Source organism: Branchiostoma belcheri, unplaced genomic scaffold, assembly GCF_001625305.1.
Source record: "Branchiostoma belcheri isolate BF01 breed outbred unplaced genomic scaffold, Haploidv18h27 scaffold9, whole genome shotgun sequence".
Taxonomy (NCBI): Eukaryota; Metazoa; Chordata; class Leptocardii; order Amphioxiformes; family Branchiostomatidae; genus Branchiostoma; species Branchiostoma belcheri.
This window is the reverse complement of record NW_017804575.1, coordinates 3,207,640-3,224,860: the sequence shown is the minus strand read 5'-3', so window position 1 is coordinate 3,224,860 and position 17,221 is coordinate 3,207,640. Positions and strand designations below refer to the sequence as shown.

Below are 17,221 nucleotides of genomic sequence, written 5' to 3'. Positions count from 1 at the left end.
AAACACTTTAGCAAGTGGTCCAGCTTACTGTGCTTTGTTGGTAAGTAAATATAGAAGATCACATTATACATTTTGTACCATACTGCACTGCAGTGTCTATTTTGTCCTTTGCTTAAATCTTGTATTTCTTATCATTTCCCTTCAACATTAACACTGTAAATTCACTTAAATTTGCAGCATGTGAATGCTGTTGCACCATGCAAAAAATTCAAATATTTACAGTACTGTATTACAATGGTGTAATACTTTAACTGTGATTTTATTTCATGGTACTAACAAATGAAAAGGAAATTTTTTATACTTTAAATTTGTGCTTGAAACAATTCAGAATTGTTTCAAGCACAAATTTAAAGTATAGAAAAATATAGTATGGTAACCGTTACTGTAGTGATACCTTGGTAATGTAGATTTGTAGTCACTTTGGCATGAATTTGCCATGGAAAGATCAAACTGAAAATAGAATGAAACCATCACAAAATTTTCAAGATTTACAGTACACAAACAATGATTTACATTATGTAGCTCCAAGGACATTATTATTGGTTTCATTTTATTTTCAGTTTGATCTTTCCATTGCAAATTTATGAATAATAGTATAACGTCCTTGTTAGATCTATGCATGTATTGCCACAGCCCATGTACATGTATATTGCATGACCAATCACAAGGTAGCAGGTGGCACTGTGAGCAGGCCGGTGTGACGAAGAGCATCTATTCCTCCATGCAGAGTCACAACCTTAGGGTAGTTCAGCTTCACCAGTTGGTTGGCAAACTTGAAAGAGATAAACAAACTCTTGGTCATTACATGAGTTACAATTCTGTAAGCCTGGTAACACACCCTATTTCATTGTCCCTACGCACTACCCTTATAGGGCCAATGGACTAGAAGGTAAAAGGAATCAGGACGACTCGGACCATTACCAACTCGGGAAATTGCAAATTTGGTCAACTCGGCCCACCGCCCTGGTCAACTCGGCCCACCACCAAATCAACCATGTTGACTATGAGATTTTTAAAGTCCCAAACCGTCGGTGCTTGAGCAATTGCAATCAACATGATTTTATGGAGACCGCGTCTTTTAGACAACTTCGAACTGTAGACTGTGAGGTTTTTTAAAGTCAAAACCCGCCTGCGCTTCGGCAGTTAACATGGCTTTAACTGAGACCGTGATTTTTTGTTAGACAACAAAAATATTAAATTGTTTGGCTATAAAATGGGATTAAAAAAAAGCGACGACTTTGCCCATCGATATGCCTACCACACAATCCTATATGGATTCATTTGTTCACACTATTTTAGTACATTCTTACTTTGTTTCATGGCGATAATTATGTGACTATTGTACGGATTACTTTAGTAGAAATAGTAATTGTAGGCCTTCAATTAACGTCGTTTGTTGACTAAGGAGTAGCACTAGTTCTATTCGTCATACCTGTGGAAAAAGAAAGAAATTACATAAGTTCTTATTGAAGATCGATGATATTTGTTCCAAAATTGACATCGCGTGTGTGTGTGTTTCTGCCTAAATTACTGTCTCCGGTATTGGGCCGAGTTGACCAGGTAGATGGGCCGACTTGTCTGGGCCGACTTGGTAATGGTCCGAGTCGTCCGACATTCAATGTAAAATAGGCCCAACAGGCTACAATTCTGTCAAAACTATAGACACATTTTCTTCATTACCATCTCATCTTCAGTACCAGAGATTATAAAATATATGGTAGACAACCTTACCAAATTAACCAGTTAATAAGTCTGCATTATGATAAACCTGTAAAGCATTAATATTGTGAGGCGGCATACATTTGTACTGCCATCACTAAAAGTGAAATCATTTTTCAAAGAAAAAAAAAATCCACACATCATATGGTGCCCAAGGTCATCCCTGAAAAATCTTAATCAAAATGAAAATGTCAATATTTGACAGTCAAAACACAATCATCATAATGATAAATAAATTGATGTAAAAATCCTTGTAGTCACATCAAGCCACTTTTTCAGTGGCTACATTTTGTTTTTGTAAAATGTGAAAGGCAAGGCTGGTCTAAGATATCATGTCAGCAGCATGTACTGCACCTGCGCGAAATCTGTAATGTGTTTTTTGCATAGCACTTCGGAAGAACGTCTCGTATAAGGTCGTATTCATGTATATAAGGTTGAATCTTAAATGAGATATCTTCTGCAACTGGCAAAATTCTCATTGATGCAACATTGACCAAACATTCAACGAAAATTGTGAAAAATCAAGGTTTCGTGCAGGCGCAGTACATGTACGTTCTGCCGAAGTGCTCCCCAAGATATACATTGTAGTTGGAAGATTATCATGAAAGTTCATCTGTGTTGGTAGTAATCATAGTAAAATGTTAATCTTTATTCCAACACACAATTTACGCTGTCATCTGAAGTTTCTCAACACATCGGATCCACATCGAATCACCGGGCCACACAGTCTCTCTGGACAAAGTTAGAATACTGGACACTGAACAGGACTACTTTCTAAGAGGCATTAAGGAGGCTATATATATCAGAGCACTTCAGCCTTCACTTAATAGAGATGGTGGACGATATAAACTCCCTGGCACTTTTAATCAATTACTTACGCCACGTATCAGTAAAGTCTTGTGTGAATAAGGTCACGTGTTTGTAAACCGTAACTCTCGCGAGATCACGTTGTGAGGTGATTGGTCATTAATTATCCTGATGAAGACGACTGTGGTCGCTGAAAATTTGATCCCTGTAAATTGTGTGTTGGAATAAAGTCTAACATTTAACTATAGTTTGAAGATGTCTAAGACTCACGTTGTAGGTATTTCTGCCCCCTTTTGGTCCCACGACGACCACCACCCTGCCCTTGTGCTGCTGGAGTGAGGAGGCAGCAGGACAGGGCACCAGGTCTCCCTCAGGGGAGAAGGCAGTGTTGAACGGGATGTTGATACTACTGGGGATGTGGCCTCGAGAGAAGCTGAGGGCTGACTTAAGGACAATACATTTATTAGATGGTTTATTCACAAATTCGCACAAAACTCAAACAACATTGCAGCCTCATAATACAATTTAAAAAAGGCTGAATTACGAAGTTTCAGGGAATATACAATTGTACAAAATATCATCAATATTTACAAACATAACCAAACTGAATAACAAGAATATATACAAACAGTAGTCGGGTGATTACATAATAGAGTATTATTAGATAAACTGTAGATGTGCACTTAATATGTGCATTTTACACAATAATTCTATCACTCTGTATAATCATTTACACTCTTAATACTTAATACTACTAATATTGATTTTGCTCTGATGAGTGATAAGTACAATAGGCTAGTTCATCGAAAATGTCATTTGGAAAATCACTGTAAATTTGTAGTGCATTAGAGTTGATTGAATCTTGAATTCATTTCCAAATTCTTAGGCAACATCAAGATCTGTATAGCCAGGCCTCTGGCATATAACACACGCAAATTTCTGTTCTAATTAACATAACATGATATATGCACTTTTAATAACCCCCCCTTACATTGCCTTAAGAAGGATACTCTTCTCCTGCCCTGACATCCACGATGAGAATTTTTGGCCGGCTGGTTTTGGACTTCTTGGTTGGAGACTTGCTAGGAGAAGGTCCCTTCAGTTCACACAGTTCTATAAGATCCTCTGCTGAGATCCTTGGGCTCACTTCAGACTTGAGTTCTTCCAGGGTTAGAGGCTCTCTTGACTGGGGTAAACATAGATGTGAATGTGTAATAACAAGAAGCACAAGATCAGAGAGAGACAAACACATTTTCCAACTGGCTGCTACAAATGTAGATGTATCTGTAAAAGCTTCTGGTTTTGGGCTATCCGTGAAAAGTATACATGAAGGTACAATTGCTCAGTCAGTGATAAAAATTCCACCTGTGAAGTTGTTTCCACCATCCAAGCTATTTCTGAGGTATTTTCCTAGATTTTTAGTACCACACATACATAATATGCATGTATACTAATGTAAGTATGCTTTTTAAATGTAATTTTATTTTACTTTTTGTGCTATGTAATTATGTCATTCTAAATGTGTTTGAGCATTGGAAGATTAGCCCAGCAGGGCTAAAAGGTTTTAAAACAAGAGAAGTAACATTATCGAAGCAAATGCATATAATGTTTACCTTCGGACATGGTCTGCCCTGTTAATTTTTACTCAAACACATTCACATACATGTACATGTACTACTAGTATATGGTGACAGGAGTAGAGCAGACCATGAAATTGCAACATTATGTAACCCAACACCAGTCACCATGGTGACAGACGTCAACAAATCATGTCATTGGTCAGGTCAGAGGTTAGTGTTTGGAACATAAGAGGAGGAAGAAACTGAGTAAAAACAATATGTTTTCCTTCGGTAAACATAATAAACGAAATGAAAAGTATGTTGTAGTGTTGTATTCCTTATGGCAATCTTTGGTCCCTGATTCAGTATAGTGTATGGAGATAACACATTAACACTCATACCTATGATCCATGTATAACTGTTACAGTAACAGTAACATGGAAAAACATCTCCACACCAATGAAAGGGGGTCTGCATGCCCTTTTCTGTAGAGTGCAATCTCCTGTTTTAATTCTATATAGAGTGTAGACGCACTACTCTAATTCAACATAGAGCATAATTGGTGCATTTTGCGTAGAGCGTAATTTGCCATTTTGATTCTACGTATTAAAATTAAATGCACTGTAGCTACAATGTACATGTACCTGAGATTTATCGTAAAACATAATAAGGAGGTCTAAGGTAAGGTTATGGGGAGGCTTTATGAATTCAGCATAATACGTAGCCAGCTCTCAAAATTTAGCGTAGAGCGTTGCCGGGACACCCCCATGCAGGCCCTTATGAAAATGCTCACCAGCTCAGTTCTAGGCTGGTCATGGTAGTCTGTAGAGTAGTAGGAGGCAGGGAACTTGCGCTGGCCGTTCTTGGGTTTGGGGGGAGGGCGGGCGTGTTTCCTGAAGGTGGCACTCTTTGGGGTACAGCAGAAAATGTTGATGGAATCCTGAACACACTTCTCAATGTCAGTACCTGTGAAACAAAAATGAGAAAGCATGAAAGTTCATCTGTGTTGGTACAAATCATTATATAATAAAGACTGAACTTTAACTTCCAACACTAGATACAGAATTGGGACTTACCCCAAATTTTCGGTTGACTCCATCAACCTTGTTCACGGAATGGACCCGTCTACTCTTGGAACGTGACGTCAGAGACACGTGACCGTAGTATATACATAGCGGGTCATACGTGCCAGATAACTTGTGTCGCCCCGTCTCTGTGAGACGGATCCATTCCATGAACAAGGTTGATGGAGTCAACCAAAAATTTGGGGTCCCAATTCTGTATCTAGTGTTGGAAGTTAAAGTTCAGTCTTTATTTCATAAAAGTGAGAAAGTCTTCCACTGTTTCTTCCACTGTAACATCAACATTTGTACAAGAGAGACACACTTCATCATTTACTGGGCAGGGACAAAATCACATGAGCAAAAGTGAACAGTTTCTAGAAGAGAGAGATAATTTGTCAACATCGAATTACTAGTACTGAAGAAAAAGCAAAAACAGCAACTACATGACTGTGCAAGTATCTGCAACGTCTAGTACACAATTATATCATCCTATACAGTAAAACACAAGATGACAAATCCATTGGCAAGGGTTTGCCAGAATGTATAATACATTTTTTTTTATTCAGGTGATGATACAATACAGTCATAGTGGGGCGTACTCAAGTTTAACAAAACTTATCTAAGTGCCGCCACTAAACAAATACAGTGTAGATACAAATAAAAATACATAACAATGAAGTAATGATAAGTTAGAAACATGGTAAATGTATAATACATTCACATGGCAAACAAAATTCACATGGCAAACAACTTACAAGAGCTGCATATGTACCTCTTTATTCATCTAAGAAACAATTGTGGTAAAACTCATAGATTGCATCAAATTAAACCAAATACAGTTACTGTAGTGTATGGCATCTTTGCAGAACATGTGCAACTTACCAGGCATGTCTGAGAAGAGTAAAATGCACTCGTTGAAGCCATAGGACAGTAGAGCATCCCTGAGCTGCTTCAAGATGGCCACCCCGATACACAGGGGCAGGGATGAGTTCCCCAGCAGGAGGGTGTCCCACAGGTGGAAGATCTTGTGCAGTGGGAACACGTCTGGTAATTGGAACAGCAACATATACAATCATGCAACATGGTGAAGAGTTCTAAGTTACAAGGACGCATCTAATTGAAAGAAATAAAAGATAGATCCAAAGTGCTGTGTTGAAATAGAATGTACCAGCTGTACACAAAAGCGAATTCTTTAATCCGAACTTTCGGCAACTGCTCCGCTGAGGTTAAGCTTATACTCTTTGTAGCGCATTGTTCCCCCATGTACTGTGTACAACTATGGAACTATCATAGCGCAGGTGTGTTGCAGAGGCTGCGAGTTGCTTACCACGATGCTTTCAAAATCATCATGTCTCAGCCTCGCTCCACTAGTAACAGCCTGTTCTTTGCCCAGTTGGGTGTCGACACCTTCGACTCCAGGAGGTGAAAGCTGACGCATTCTTTTGCGGCTCCCCTCCTGGCGTCGGGTAACGACATCATTAGTCTGATTTTACGCTCTGTCGTTACGCGTCGGGTAACGACATCATCAGTCTGCTTTTACGCTTCCCCAGAAGTCAGTTCTGGCGTCGGTACTGCCAGTTGGTAAGCAGACCTTAAATAGGCCCTCGCTCAGTTTCTTTTTTATCCTAGACATTGTATTTTTAGATCTATGTATTTTGTGTTGTCTATGTTGTCTATGGGCTATGCCTGAATCAAACAATAAATAAATAAATAAATGTGTACTTACGAGCAAACATGGTCAGGAACCAGGGGATGGCATACAGCTGTCAAGAAGTTTAAACAAGAAATGTTTGAAAGTATAGAAATGCATCAGTGAAATTATGTGTATGCTCCTAAAATTCCACCCTACAATGGGTTGCTCTTACAAGTATAAGAAGAAAAGGCTGTACTTTTGTACAATTTTAATTTTTTTTACAATAAACCCACACCATGTAAGAGTTATAGTGTAGACGACCAAGTTACCTCAGGAATAAAACCAATGCTCTCCATATGGTTGGCCAGCTCAGGGTCATGGAATGCTATAAGGTGGCTGAAGACTGCAAGGTACTCTGCAAATAAGGCAAAATCATAGTAACTGTTGTAGTACTACTGCAGTAATAGTACTATAATGTCTACATGTAGAAGTACTGGTAGTAGTAGTAAGCATTCTTTCATCTCAATAAAAATCACAATGGTCTACCATAAAATCAGAACCATCTGAATTATCAAGCTTTATCAAACTGTTAAACTTTTCTACTCATACAGAAACATATATAGTGTAGATGTCTGTTGTTTCCAATGGTGAGAGACCCCATCCATATTTTCCCAACTATTCCCCCATTTGTTTCATAAAAAAGCCTTCCCTGAGAACGTTTTTACAATAGCAGATACTTAAACAACTATCCAGTATGTCTGCATATGTTGTACCTTGTATGACAGCAGAGTTGTCCTTGAGGAAGAAGTGGTGCAGGTACTTTGGGATGAAGGCAGACAGGCTGGCAAAGGCCAGAGCTGCAGGAGTGACATGTGTCAATCATCAGTTATGTGTTGAATGATCAATCACTTACATGTACATGTTCATCTACAACATGGTTGTAGGTGTGTTGATTGCCCTGGAATACTTCAGACAATACATGTACATTTGTGAAATTGAACATTATGTTGTAAACAACCACAAACAAATCATATGGTCAGAAACCAAGCAAGGGCATCTACATAGAAAACTGTCAGGTCATATAATGTTTAAAAGTATTAAAACCTCATGCAAAGTAGATGAATAAAACAATTCTCTACTACACAGTATCATTTTCTCACCTTCATCATTGAAGTTCAGATAGAGGAAAGGGGCACAGAGGGAGTCAAGACCTGCAGAGGAGAAATGAAATCACTCTTATAGCTGTTTCTATTGGCCATTGTACTCAAAGGTCATAACATACATGCCATCCCATACTGTTGCACACCCCTACATCAAACATGGTAGTGTCCATAGTGCTGAAATGCCATCCCATACTGCTGCACACCCCTACATCAAACATGGTAGTGTCCATGGTGCTGAAATGCCATCTCATACTGCTGCACACCCCTACATCAAACATGGTACTGTCCATGGTGCTGAAATGCCATCCCATACTGCTGCACACCCCTACATCAAACATGGTACTGTCCATGGTGCTGAAATGCCATCTCATACTGCTGTTCACCCCTACATCAAACATGGTAGTGCCCATGGTGCTGAAATAGCCATCTCATACTGCTGCACACCCCTACATTAAATATGGTAGTGCCCATGGTGCTGAAATGCCATCTCATACTGCTGCACACCCCTACATCAAACATGGTACTGTCCATGGTGCTGAAATGCCATCCCATACTGCTGCACACCCCTACATCAAACATGGTACTGTCCATGGTGCTGAAATGCCATCTCATACTGCTGTTCACCCCTACATCAAACATGGTAGTGCCCATGGTGCTGAAATGCCATCTCACACTGCTGCACACCCCTACATCAAACATGGTAGTGTCCATGGTGCTGAAATGCCATCTCATACTGCTGCACTCCCCTACATCAAACATGGTAGTGTCCATGGTGCTGAAATACCATCTAACACTGTTGCACACCCCTACATCAAACATGGTACTGTCCATGGTGCTGAAATGCCATCTCATACTGCTGCACACCCCTACATCAAACATGGTAGTGTCCATGGTGCTGAAATGCCATCTAACACTGTTGCACACCCCTACATCAAACATGGTAGTGTCCATGGTGCTGAAATGCCATCCCATACTGCTACACACCCCTACATCAAACATGGTAGTGTCCATGGTACTGAAATGCCATCCCATACTGCTGCACACCCCTACATCAAAAATGGTAGTGTCCATGGTGCTGAAATGCCATCTCACACTGCTGTACACCCCTACATAAAACATGGTAGCGCCCAGGGTGCTGAAATGACATGTACAGCTGCACACCCCTACATAAAACATGGTACTATCCATGGTGCTAAAATAACATTTCATACTACTGCACACCCCCTACATCATACATGGATGTGTCCATGGTGCTGAAATGCCATCCCATACTACTGCACACAACTAGATCAAACATGGTAGTGTCCATGGTATTGAAATACCACCCAACACAATAGCACATGCTATACAAGCAGTTTTACCTTGCCAGTACACCAGATGGGGGTTAGAGAAGACCCAGGCCTTCAGGATCCTCTTGAACTTGGCATGAGCCGCAGGGGAGGATAGCAGCTCATCATACTGATGGCACCTGGGAATATCCACTTCTATCTACGGGCACAAAATAAAAAAAACAGAGTCATCTCTATCCAGTTTCTGCTCACTGAAGAGCTAATCTCCCACTGGTCATGACAGAGAAGGCAGACACTATGTACAGTATTTACAGGTTCATTGTACCGGGAAAATTCTCTACCTCTTTTCGACAAGCACAATGAACAGTGGACCACAGCTTAGGGACTGCAACCTTTTCTAGTTTCTAGTAGCATGCATGTAGGGTGAGCGACAACAGCTGGGATTCGAACTCCCGACCTCTTGGTCCAGAGGCAGGGTTGCTAACCACTGGACTACGCAGGCCATGCTACATGCAGCATCTTTGAGACTATTTCCGTAATTGACAACAAATGCTAGAAAACTAGTTGCACTAAAAGTACCTGAATGTATACATGGAATTTATACAGCTTCAAAGTACAGTGAGCCAGGAATGAGACATACCTGTCTATCGATAAGCTGTGGTGTCTCCTTGTCTATGGCATCATAATAACCCTGTACATCACCCTGTATAGACATATCGTCCATGGATATGTTAGGATACAAGCACACTGTACTTACTGAAGAAATAAAGACATAGAAAATACATATTAACCATTAGTGATCTACTAGTAATGGAGTTGTTTAAAGTTAAAACTTTTGGTGCAACACAAAAATTCTCTCACCTAGAGTGACTGGTCGAAAGCTCTAGGTGAGAGAATTTTTGTGTTGGACCAAAAGTTTTAACTTTAAACATGTAACTACCAACACAGATGAACTTTCATGATAGTAATGGAGTTATCGATTTTACCACTAGAGATTGATCTTGATCAGAGTTTCTATTAATTGACAGAGATTCCAATCAGGATTCTTGGAATGTGTTATCCCAAATGTGCACATTTCAAATTCTGAGTTCATCCATTGATCTAAACTGATACTTATCAAGTTGAAAAGTTCTGACAGTATTTTGAAAGAATATCTTTTCATTTATAGATTCCGGTCTAGATCTCTAAACACTATAGTGGTAGGAAAAGACTGCAATGTAAGAAATTACTGGTTGTAGTGTCAAAGTAGCATTGCAGCATGAATGGTTCTAGTGATATTAAGTACTGTGTCACTGCACCTCCACTCCCAGCAGTGCTGCCCATATGTGAGCTCTGTTTAGGGGAGGAATGTCCACTCTGGCCTCCTTCCATATGTGTTCTCTCTTGTAGGGGTAGGCCTGAAAATGTCATTGAGACTTGAACATCTTTTAAGCAGACAAGGGCCCAACACATGACAACACATATCTTGTCATATGGCAATGGGACCTACATGTACCTACATGTAAGAAAATTGAAACTAAAGCATAAATATTTACTCTGAGCATCATTGATATAGCTATCACCTACAATGAAGTAAGTCTTGGTGCTTCTCTTTGCTTTAAAACTTTGAAATAATGACTATCAAAAGAAAATTTAGGCCACTAATAATGTCCCTCACCTTTAGTAGTCGCTCATACAACACAACTCTGTGGAACTAAGGACAGAAAAAATACATTGATGAAAAATACAGGAACACAAGATTGAAATATGAAGCACTTAACACTTAAAATATCAAGCAATTCTTAATTCTTAATTAAGATTAACAATCTTTGTCAAGTACACAGGAGGATTCTGTGCATATCCAGAGGATCTAATGTTTTATTTTCACCTTTCTTTCAACTCTGTTGCGTGAAAAAAATTCACCATTACACTAGGTTGTAATTTGGTTATCACAAAGCTAGCAGCTGCAAGATAAAACATGTTCCTTTTTCTACTGGCTTCAATTTTATTTAGTCACTGTGGATGTTGTCATTGTAGATGTTACCTGGTACTCTATATCCTTCTCCCTGATCACAAGTGGCAGACTCTGTGTCTCTGACAGGTCATTCCCACTGGGGGATATAGGGGAGTCAGCTCTTCTGAAAATAAAATGCAAAAGCAAGAATCAGCACAACAATTCACACTACAAGAATTAAGGGTACAAGCATATAATCTATTGTCATCTCTGCCTTTTTGTTTCAAGTTGCAAGTTACGTGTACATATTTAAGAATAATATCAAACAATCTTGCTTTGTGAATATTTTATTACTAGTAACCTTCTAAAAGGTTCCTGTACAAACATAACAATTAACCTGGTCTGATCCTACTTGAAAGCATTATTAGATTGACACATGTACAAATGTACAAATGTACATGTATATGAGGAATATGTATACAGTAGAATGATGTATACTTACTCATCCTCAAGCAGTGGAAAGAAAGCAGTGTCATCAATGTTTTCTAGCCTCTGAAAAAGGATAGGAAAGTTATGTACAAAATATCTCAGAGTCTCTGTAATTAACCTTGAATAAAATCCTTTAGGTTCTTGATTAAATGCATGTGATTTTGTCATAATGTAAAAACTGATCCAAATCTATCTTTAGTTAAAATGAGTGCAGGTTAATGTGGCTTTAAAACAGCATGCAGGTTTTTAAAACTATGTTTGTATAACTCATTTCTTTTCCAAAAACTGAATATCATAGATTCATACCTGTCTGAGTTCCTCTAATGACAGTAGGATGGTTGTGTCATCCAACAGGTGTTTCCTTTCCTTCTCATGGCCGAAGGTTTCCCCTTCTTCACCTGCCACAACACTACAAGAGAGGATCATTGCTGTCATTATTCTACAGTTGAAGGTACTATTCTGAGTTTTTGAATACATAGATCTAAAACATAACAGTGTTTAAAAACATGTTTGGATCAAATAATGCTCCTCAAATTGAATCAGCTTCAAGTCAGCAGGAGAAAAATGTTTGTTAACAATAAACATCAAATAGACTCTTACGTGGGCAGCATAAAGACAGCAGGTTTAGGCTTAATGATGCCCTTCCTCTTGAGTTCCCCTTCAAGATCGCCCCCTGCCAGAGTCCAGAGGTAGTACACCTCGTCAAACCTGCGACCAGCAAGTAGGTCATCATCTGAAAAGATGACGATAACAAATAGTAGTAAGTCATGTGTGCTGTGCTTTCTTTACAATCTTCTACTCTAGTAACATTTGCTTAAACAGGCTTTATTTCTGACTATGTGTGTGTACCTTTATGTTAAGAAACAGGAGGGATTGTTACTGACAATGTATAATTTTTCCTTTACACAATATTTCTTCAGATATCAAGCATGCAATCCAGTAAAATTATCTCTTCCATTTGTCATCTTGTATTGAAATAATGACATGTAGCACTTTCGAAATTTTGAGTCCTAAAAGTCCTGACTACAGCTATTCAGTAGCAAAAGGGATAACTAATATCCAAAACAGTTTGACACAGTCAATTTTTCTTAAAGATGAGATACATGTAGATTTACCTATTTCTATCCTTCCATCAAACTCAGGCAGTTCTAGGTCTTTACATCTGAGCTCTACAGAGAAGAGTTTGATGTTGTTCTTGTACGGTGGTTCTGCCTTAGACAACTCTGCAAAGGCTTCATGCTGTAGTAGGGTGCTGGGACTGGGTCTGTAAAACAAAGTTCGCCATTGGTCACTCAGTGGGACAAGGTCTATAAGACACAGTTGATCATTGGTCATTCAGTGAGACTAGGTTTGTAAAACAGAACCGGTCATTGGTCATTCAGTGGGACTGCATTTGTAAAACACAGCTGTCCATTGGTCATTAAGTGGGAGGTGGTTTGTAAAACAACTGGTCATTGGTTGATGTTTGGGGAAACAAAATTGTTCAGATTCAAAGAATGACTTCCACTTTACCGGTATGTCTTACCTTTTGGAGGGAGAAACAGTCAGACAAAGTTGCAGAATTGCTTTGAGATCCTCAGGTAGATTCTACAGAAAGTAGAGGTTTGTTATTATCATGTGATTATAAAAGATTAAACACCACGATAAATGGATAGAATTGCCAGCATAAGAGATACATAAAATATCTACAATTGTGGAGTCCTAAGATATCTGTGGCAATACAAAATCTGAATGTAACTTTTTCAGTGATGTAGCAAAGTCTACAAAATCATGAAAATGGATTGAACAAGAAATAAAACAAATAAAATCAAAGTTAAGTTAAGTTAAACTGCTTAGACTCCAAGTAAGTTCATACCTTGATTTTGTCTTCTGCATGATGATCTTGTATGATGCTATCAAAGGGATGAGATGCCTTGTCTGAAGAAATAAAACAAAGAAGTCTTGAGCCCGATTTGAAGTACAATGTATGAGTCTTAAGCTTGAGTCCAATTTTGAAATACAATGTAAGAATACTTTGAGGTTGAGTGTTGGATATGCACATTAAAATAAAAGTTAATATCATTAACAAACTAATTGTATACATTTGATTCATAATGTTTCTCTAACCTGACTTTGTGTATGTGAACATCTTTTTGAAGACATCGGCAAGAGTGCAGTTGGCCCAGACTTGTTCTCCCTGTTTGTCAAAAAAAAGAAAAGTAATATGGAACTGAGCTGACAACCCGGTACAACAACCTTGCATCATAACTTATCAAAGCTCAAAATACCACCTGCAAATGCAAGCAGCTGCAGGTAAAGTTGAAGCTGTGGAGGTTTTTCTGATGTGTATCTCCAAGTAACAATTCTTGACATATCCTGTTACATAATTTCAATTACAGAAATGTCTTGGCATGTCTTGAATCCCATTTGTTTTATGGTCAGGTGCAGTGCAATGTTCACAGTCTTCTACATGTTTTACATAATTACACTGACTCTACTCAAGTCCATCAACTGATATTTCTTCTGAACCAATAACCAAGAAGGACAGCACATTTTGAAACACAGATTAAAACAGGATTATGTACCAGACAGAGTTCCAATAGGATCATTCCTAAGGCCCACACGTCCACCTTAGGACCAGACAAGGGCATGTCCATATCTGTGTCATCATACACATCAGTGTCCACAGGAGGGCCAGGGCACAGAACCTCAGGTGCCATGTACTGTGGATGGCTGGGTTGGAATACATGTTTTGTCATGAATTTAACACTAATAAAACAATAGCAAAGATTCAATACAGTTGGGTACAAAAAAGAAAGCAGTAATCTTTTATTTTACAATCTCAATGAAAACCGTTAAAACCATTAATTGCAGAAATAGCGGTGACCACCACAACAACATAACTTCAACCAGATATGATGGCTATCGTATCTACGACAATCATCAAAGGTATACATGTACATAACGAGGTCTTTACTGAAAAAGTATCAATGGAAGGCTTTTCAGCACCAAGGACTTACCCAATAGGAAATGCCACATCTGCCCCTCCTCCTGTCATGTGGTACAGTCCAAACTTTGACAGCTTGGCCTTGCCCTTTGGAAAAGACATCAGTAGTAAACTTACAGATAATTAAAACTAATTATTATCATTAAGTGTCAATTGCTCATCACAACAGCACTTTTGAGAAGAATGGTTATAGTATTGGCAATGGTTATTTACAGCCATGTATTTTGTATGAAAAGGAGTTGCAAAATGGCAGTGGCATGTTTGTATGTTCCTAAGTCAATACTTGTTATATCAAAATAAAACATCATGTCAACATGTTAGATTTGTGTACAGATGTAGATGGGTATAAGTATTACCTCTGGACACAGCAGAACGTTGTGAGAAGACAGTGCCCTGTGGACTAGCCCTCGCTTGTTCATGTATTCCAGCCCCAGGAGCACTTCAAAAGCCAGCTTTTTGATTTTGTTTGGGCTGATATAGAGAGCACACAGTAAAAGGAAACATAGCATTAAACATATAACAAGAAACATAAGACTTAGGATCCATTACTTATCATAATCTATAATACTTGTCTTAGTCTAATTTAAAAATGCAACACCATAAAATCATTAACAAATTGTGAAAACCTTGTAGCCAAGAAGCAGTATGATTTTTGCCATAAAGGAAAAACACAATGTTACCTGGAGAGTCTTCCCTCTTTAGCAGCTAGTCTGACATTGTCTTCATAGTGTTCCACCACGATGATGAGTCGTTCTAAAAATCAGAAATACAAGCCTGTCATACAAGATCAATCCCTACAATCAATGTTTAATAATACTAATGGCATTCTAAGATAATTATGTTTACCTAAAGAAAACATATCGTTTTTGCTCTGTTTCCTCTTATCCTTCCATTCCAAACAAAAAAGGTTAAATGACCAGAACCAAACGTCTGTCGCCATGGTAACTGGTGTTGGGTTACATCATGTTGCAATTTTATAACAAGAGGGATTTAGACTCCTGTTACCATATATACGAATGTGTTTGAGTAAGAATTAACAGAGCAGACCATATACAAAGGTAAACATTATGCAATTTGCTTTACAAATGTAATCTTTCTATTTATCAGTTAGTCCTGAAACTTGAAAGAGGGATAGAATGTCAGGGCTTGAAATTCATTTTTGGGAAAATAATATACCATATAAAATAAAATAAGTAGAATGATAGCAGAAACTAATTACGTTTCATAAAAAAAAACTACTGCAATGATTTTAGTATTTTTCTGAATAGAAGTTAAGAATATGCTTTGTACTATACATGACATGCATCTTTACAAACGTAATCCTATAAAAATATTTGGGTGGCCTGTGCACCCACAGAAGAAAATTGGGTGCACAGCTCCAAATTTGGGTGCACTAAGGTGCACATGCACCCAGTATTTCGATCCCTGAATGTTGACCAACAAATTTTGCTTCCAGCTCTGGAACTCAAAACTCAACTAGAAAAATAACATTTGCAAAGCAAATGCATAATGTTTACCTTCGCATATGGTCTGCTCTGTTAATTCTTACTCAAACACAAACACATTCACATATATGGTGACAAGGGTCTAAATCCCTCCTACTACAAAATTGCAGCATTATGTAACCCAAAACCATTTACCATGGTGACAGACAATCTGGTTCAGTCAGGTCAGAGGTCACTGTTTGGAGAATAAGAAGAGGAAGAAGAGGATATGTAGCAAAAACAATATGTTTTCTTTCGGTAAACATAAAAACATACCATTCTTCCCCCTGGCAAAGTCGATGTACTGACAGAGACGAGGGTGGGTGATGGTCTTCAGTCTCTGAGCCCTGCCCAGGATCTTGATGGAGTTTGGGGTGAGGGGCAGACCGTTACTGCCACACTTGTCATGGGGGTGGGCCGAGGCGAAGAACGTCGACACCCCCAGCTGCCCTCTCCCAAGAGGAAGCATGGCGTGCAAGTTCGTCAGACGATGTTTGCCTCACTGGGGAAAAAGCAGAGAAGTTTATGAGCATTTGAATCAAATTATGGTATTAAGAACATAAAAGATTATTTCTTCTTCTTGTCGTGTCACCAGAAAGCACTATAGCAAGCTCACAATCATATGAAATATTTACACGTTTACATTTGCAGCTATTTTGACACACTCAACAATCGAGTCCCAGCAGAAAATTTCCCACAATAAAAACTTCCGGGATGACAACGCCCCCCTCCCCATTCATTTTAAAACGTCTCAAAAGATAAGCGAGTGAATTGGCAAGATTTAGGAAAGTCCGCGTGAAACAAGACATTAGTTTCATGTGTGTGTTAAGAACGTGCTCATTGACTGTTGTCCGGGTCAAAACGCCAATAAAAACGACAAAAACTCACCTGACCGGCTAAAAAAATTTCACAAAACCGCCATCTTGTCACTTTAGAATGTGCCACTATCACATGCGGGTAAAATATTCGATGAGTACTGTTGGAATCTTTGTTATCGAATAAAAGGCAGAGATCATACATAAATTTTAAAAGATAAAGTTATATTTTGCGTTCACTTTAGAATTTTGTGTATGAGTAATTTTGAAAGGTTAATAG

General features: G+C 38.7%; 1 protein-coding gene across 1 annotated transcript; it reads right to left on the bottom strand.

Annotated features, from left to right (window-relative positions):
* Positions 1–10: 10 nt before the first annotated feature.
* LOC109487686 (TBC domain-containing protein kinase-like protein) lies at positions 11–17,070 on the bottom strand. Its single transcript, XM_019791709.1, has 27 exons — positions 17,015–17,070; positions 16,403–16,628; positions 15,323–15,395; positions 14,999–15,113; positions 14,656–14,729; positions 14,221–14,368; positions 13,763–13,832; positions 13,512–13,573; positions 13,182–13,243; positions 12,772–12,920; positions 12,257–12,389; positions 11,963–12,065; positions 11,670–11,719; positions 11,258–11,351; positions 10,892–10,927; positions 10,533–10,631; positions 9,875–9,937; positions 9,307–9,433; positions 7,943–7,993; positions 7,556–7,639; positions 7,112–7,197; positions 6,876–6,912; positions 6,032–6,193; positions 4,879–5,051; positions 3,537–3,712; positions 2,797–2,959; positions 11–772 (listed from the first exon to the last, which is right to left on the bottom strand). The coding sequence occupies exons 2-27, from the start codon at positions 16,593–16,595 to the stop codon at positions 662–664; spliced, it is 2,694 nt and encodes an 897-aa protein (XP_019647268.1). The 5' UTR covers positions 16,596–16,628; positions 17,015–17,070; the 3' UTR covers positions 11–661.
* Between the last annotated feature and the right edge of the window lie 151 nt (positions 17,071–17,221).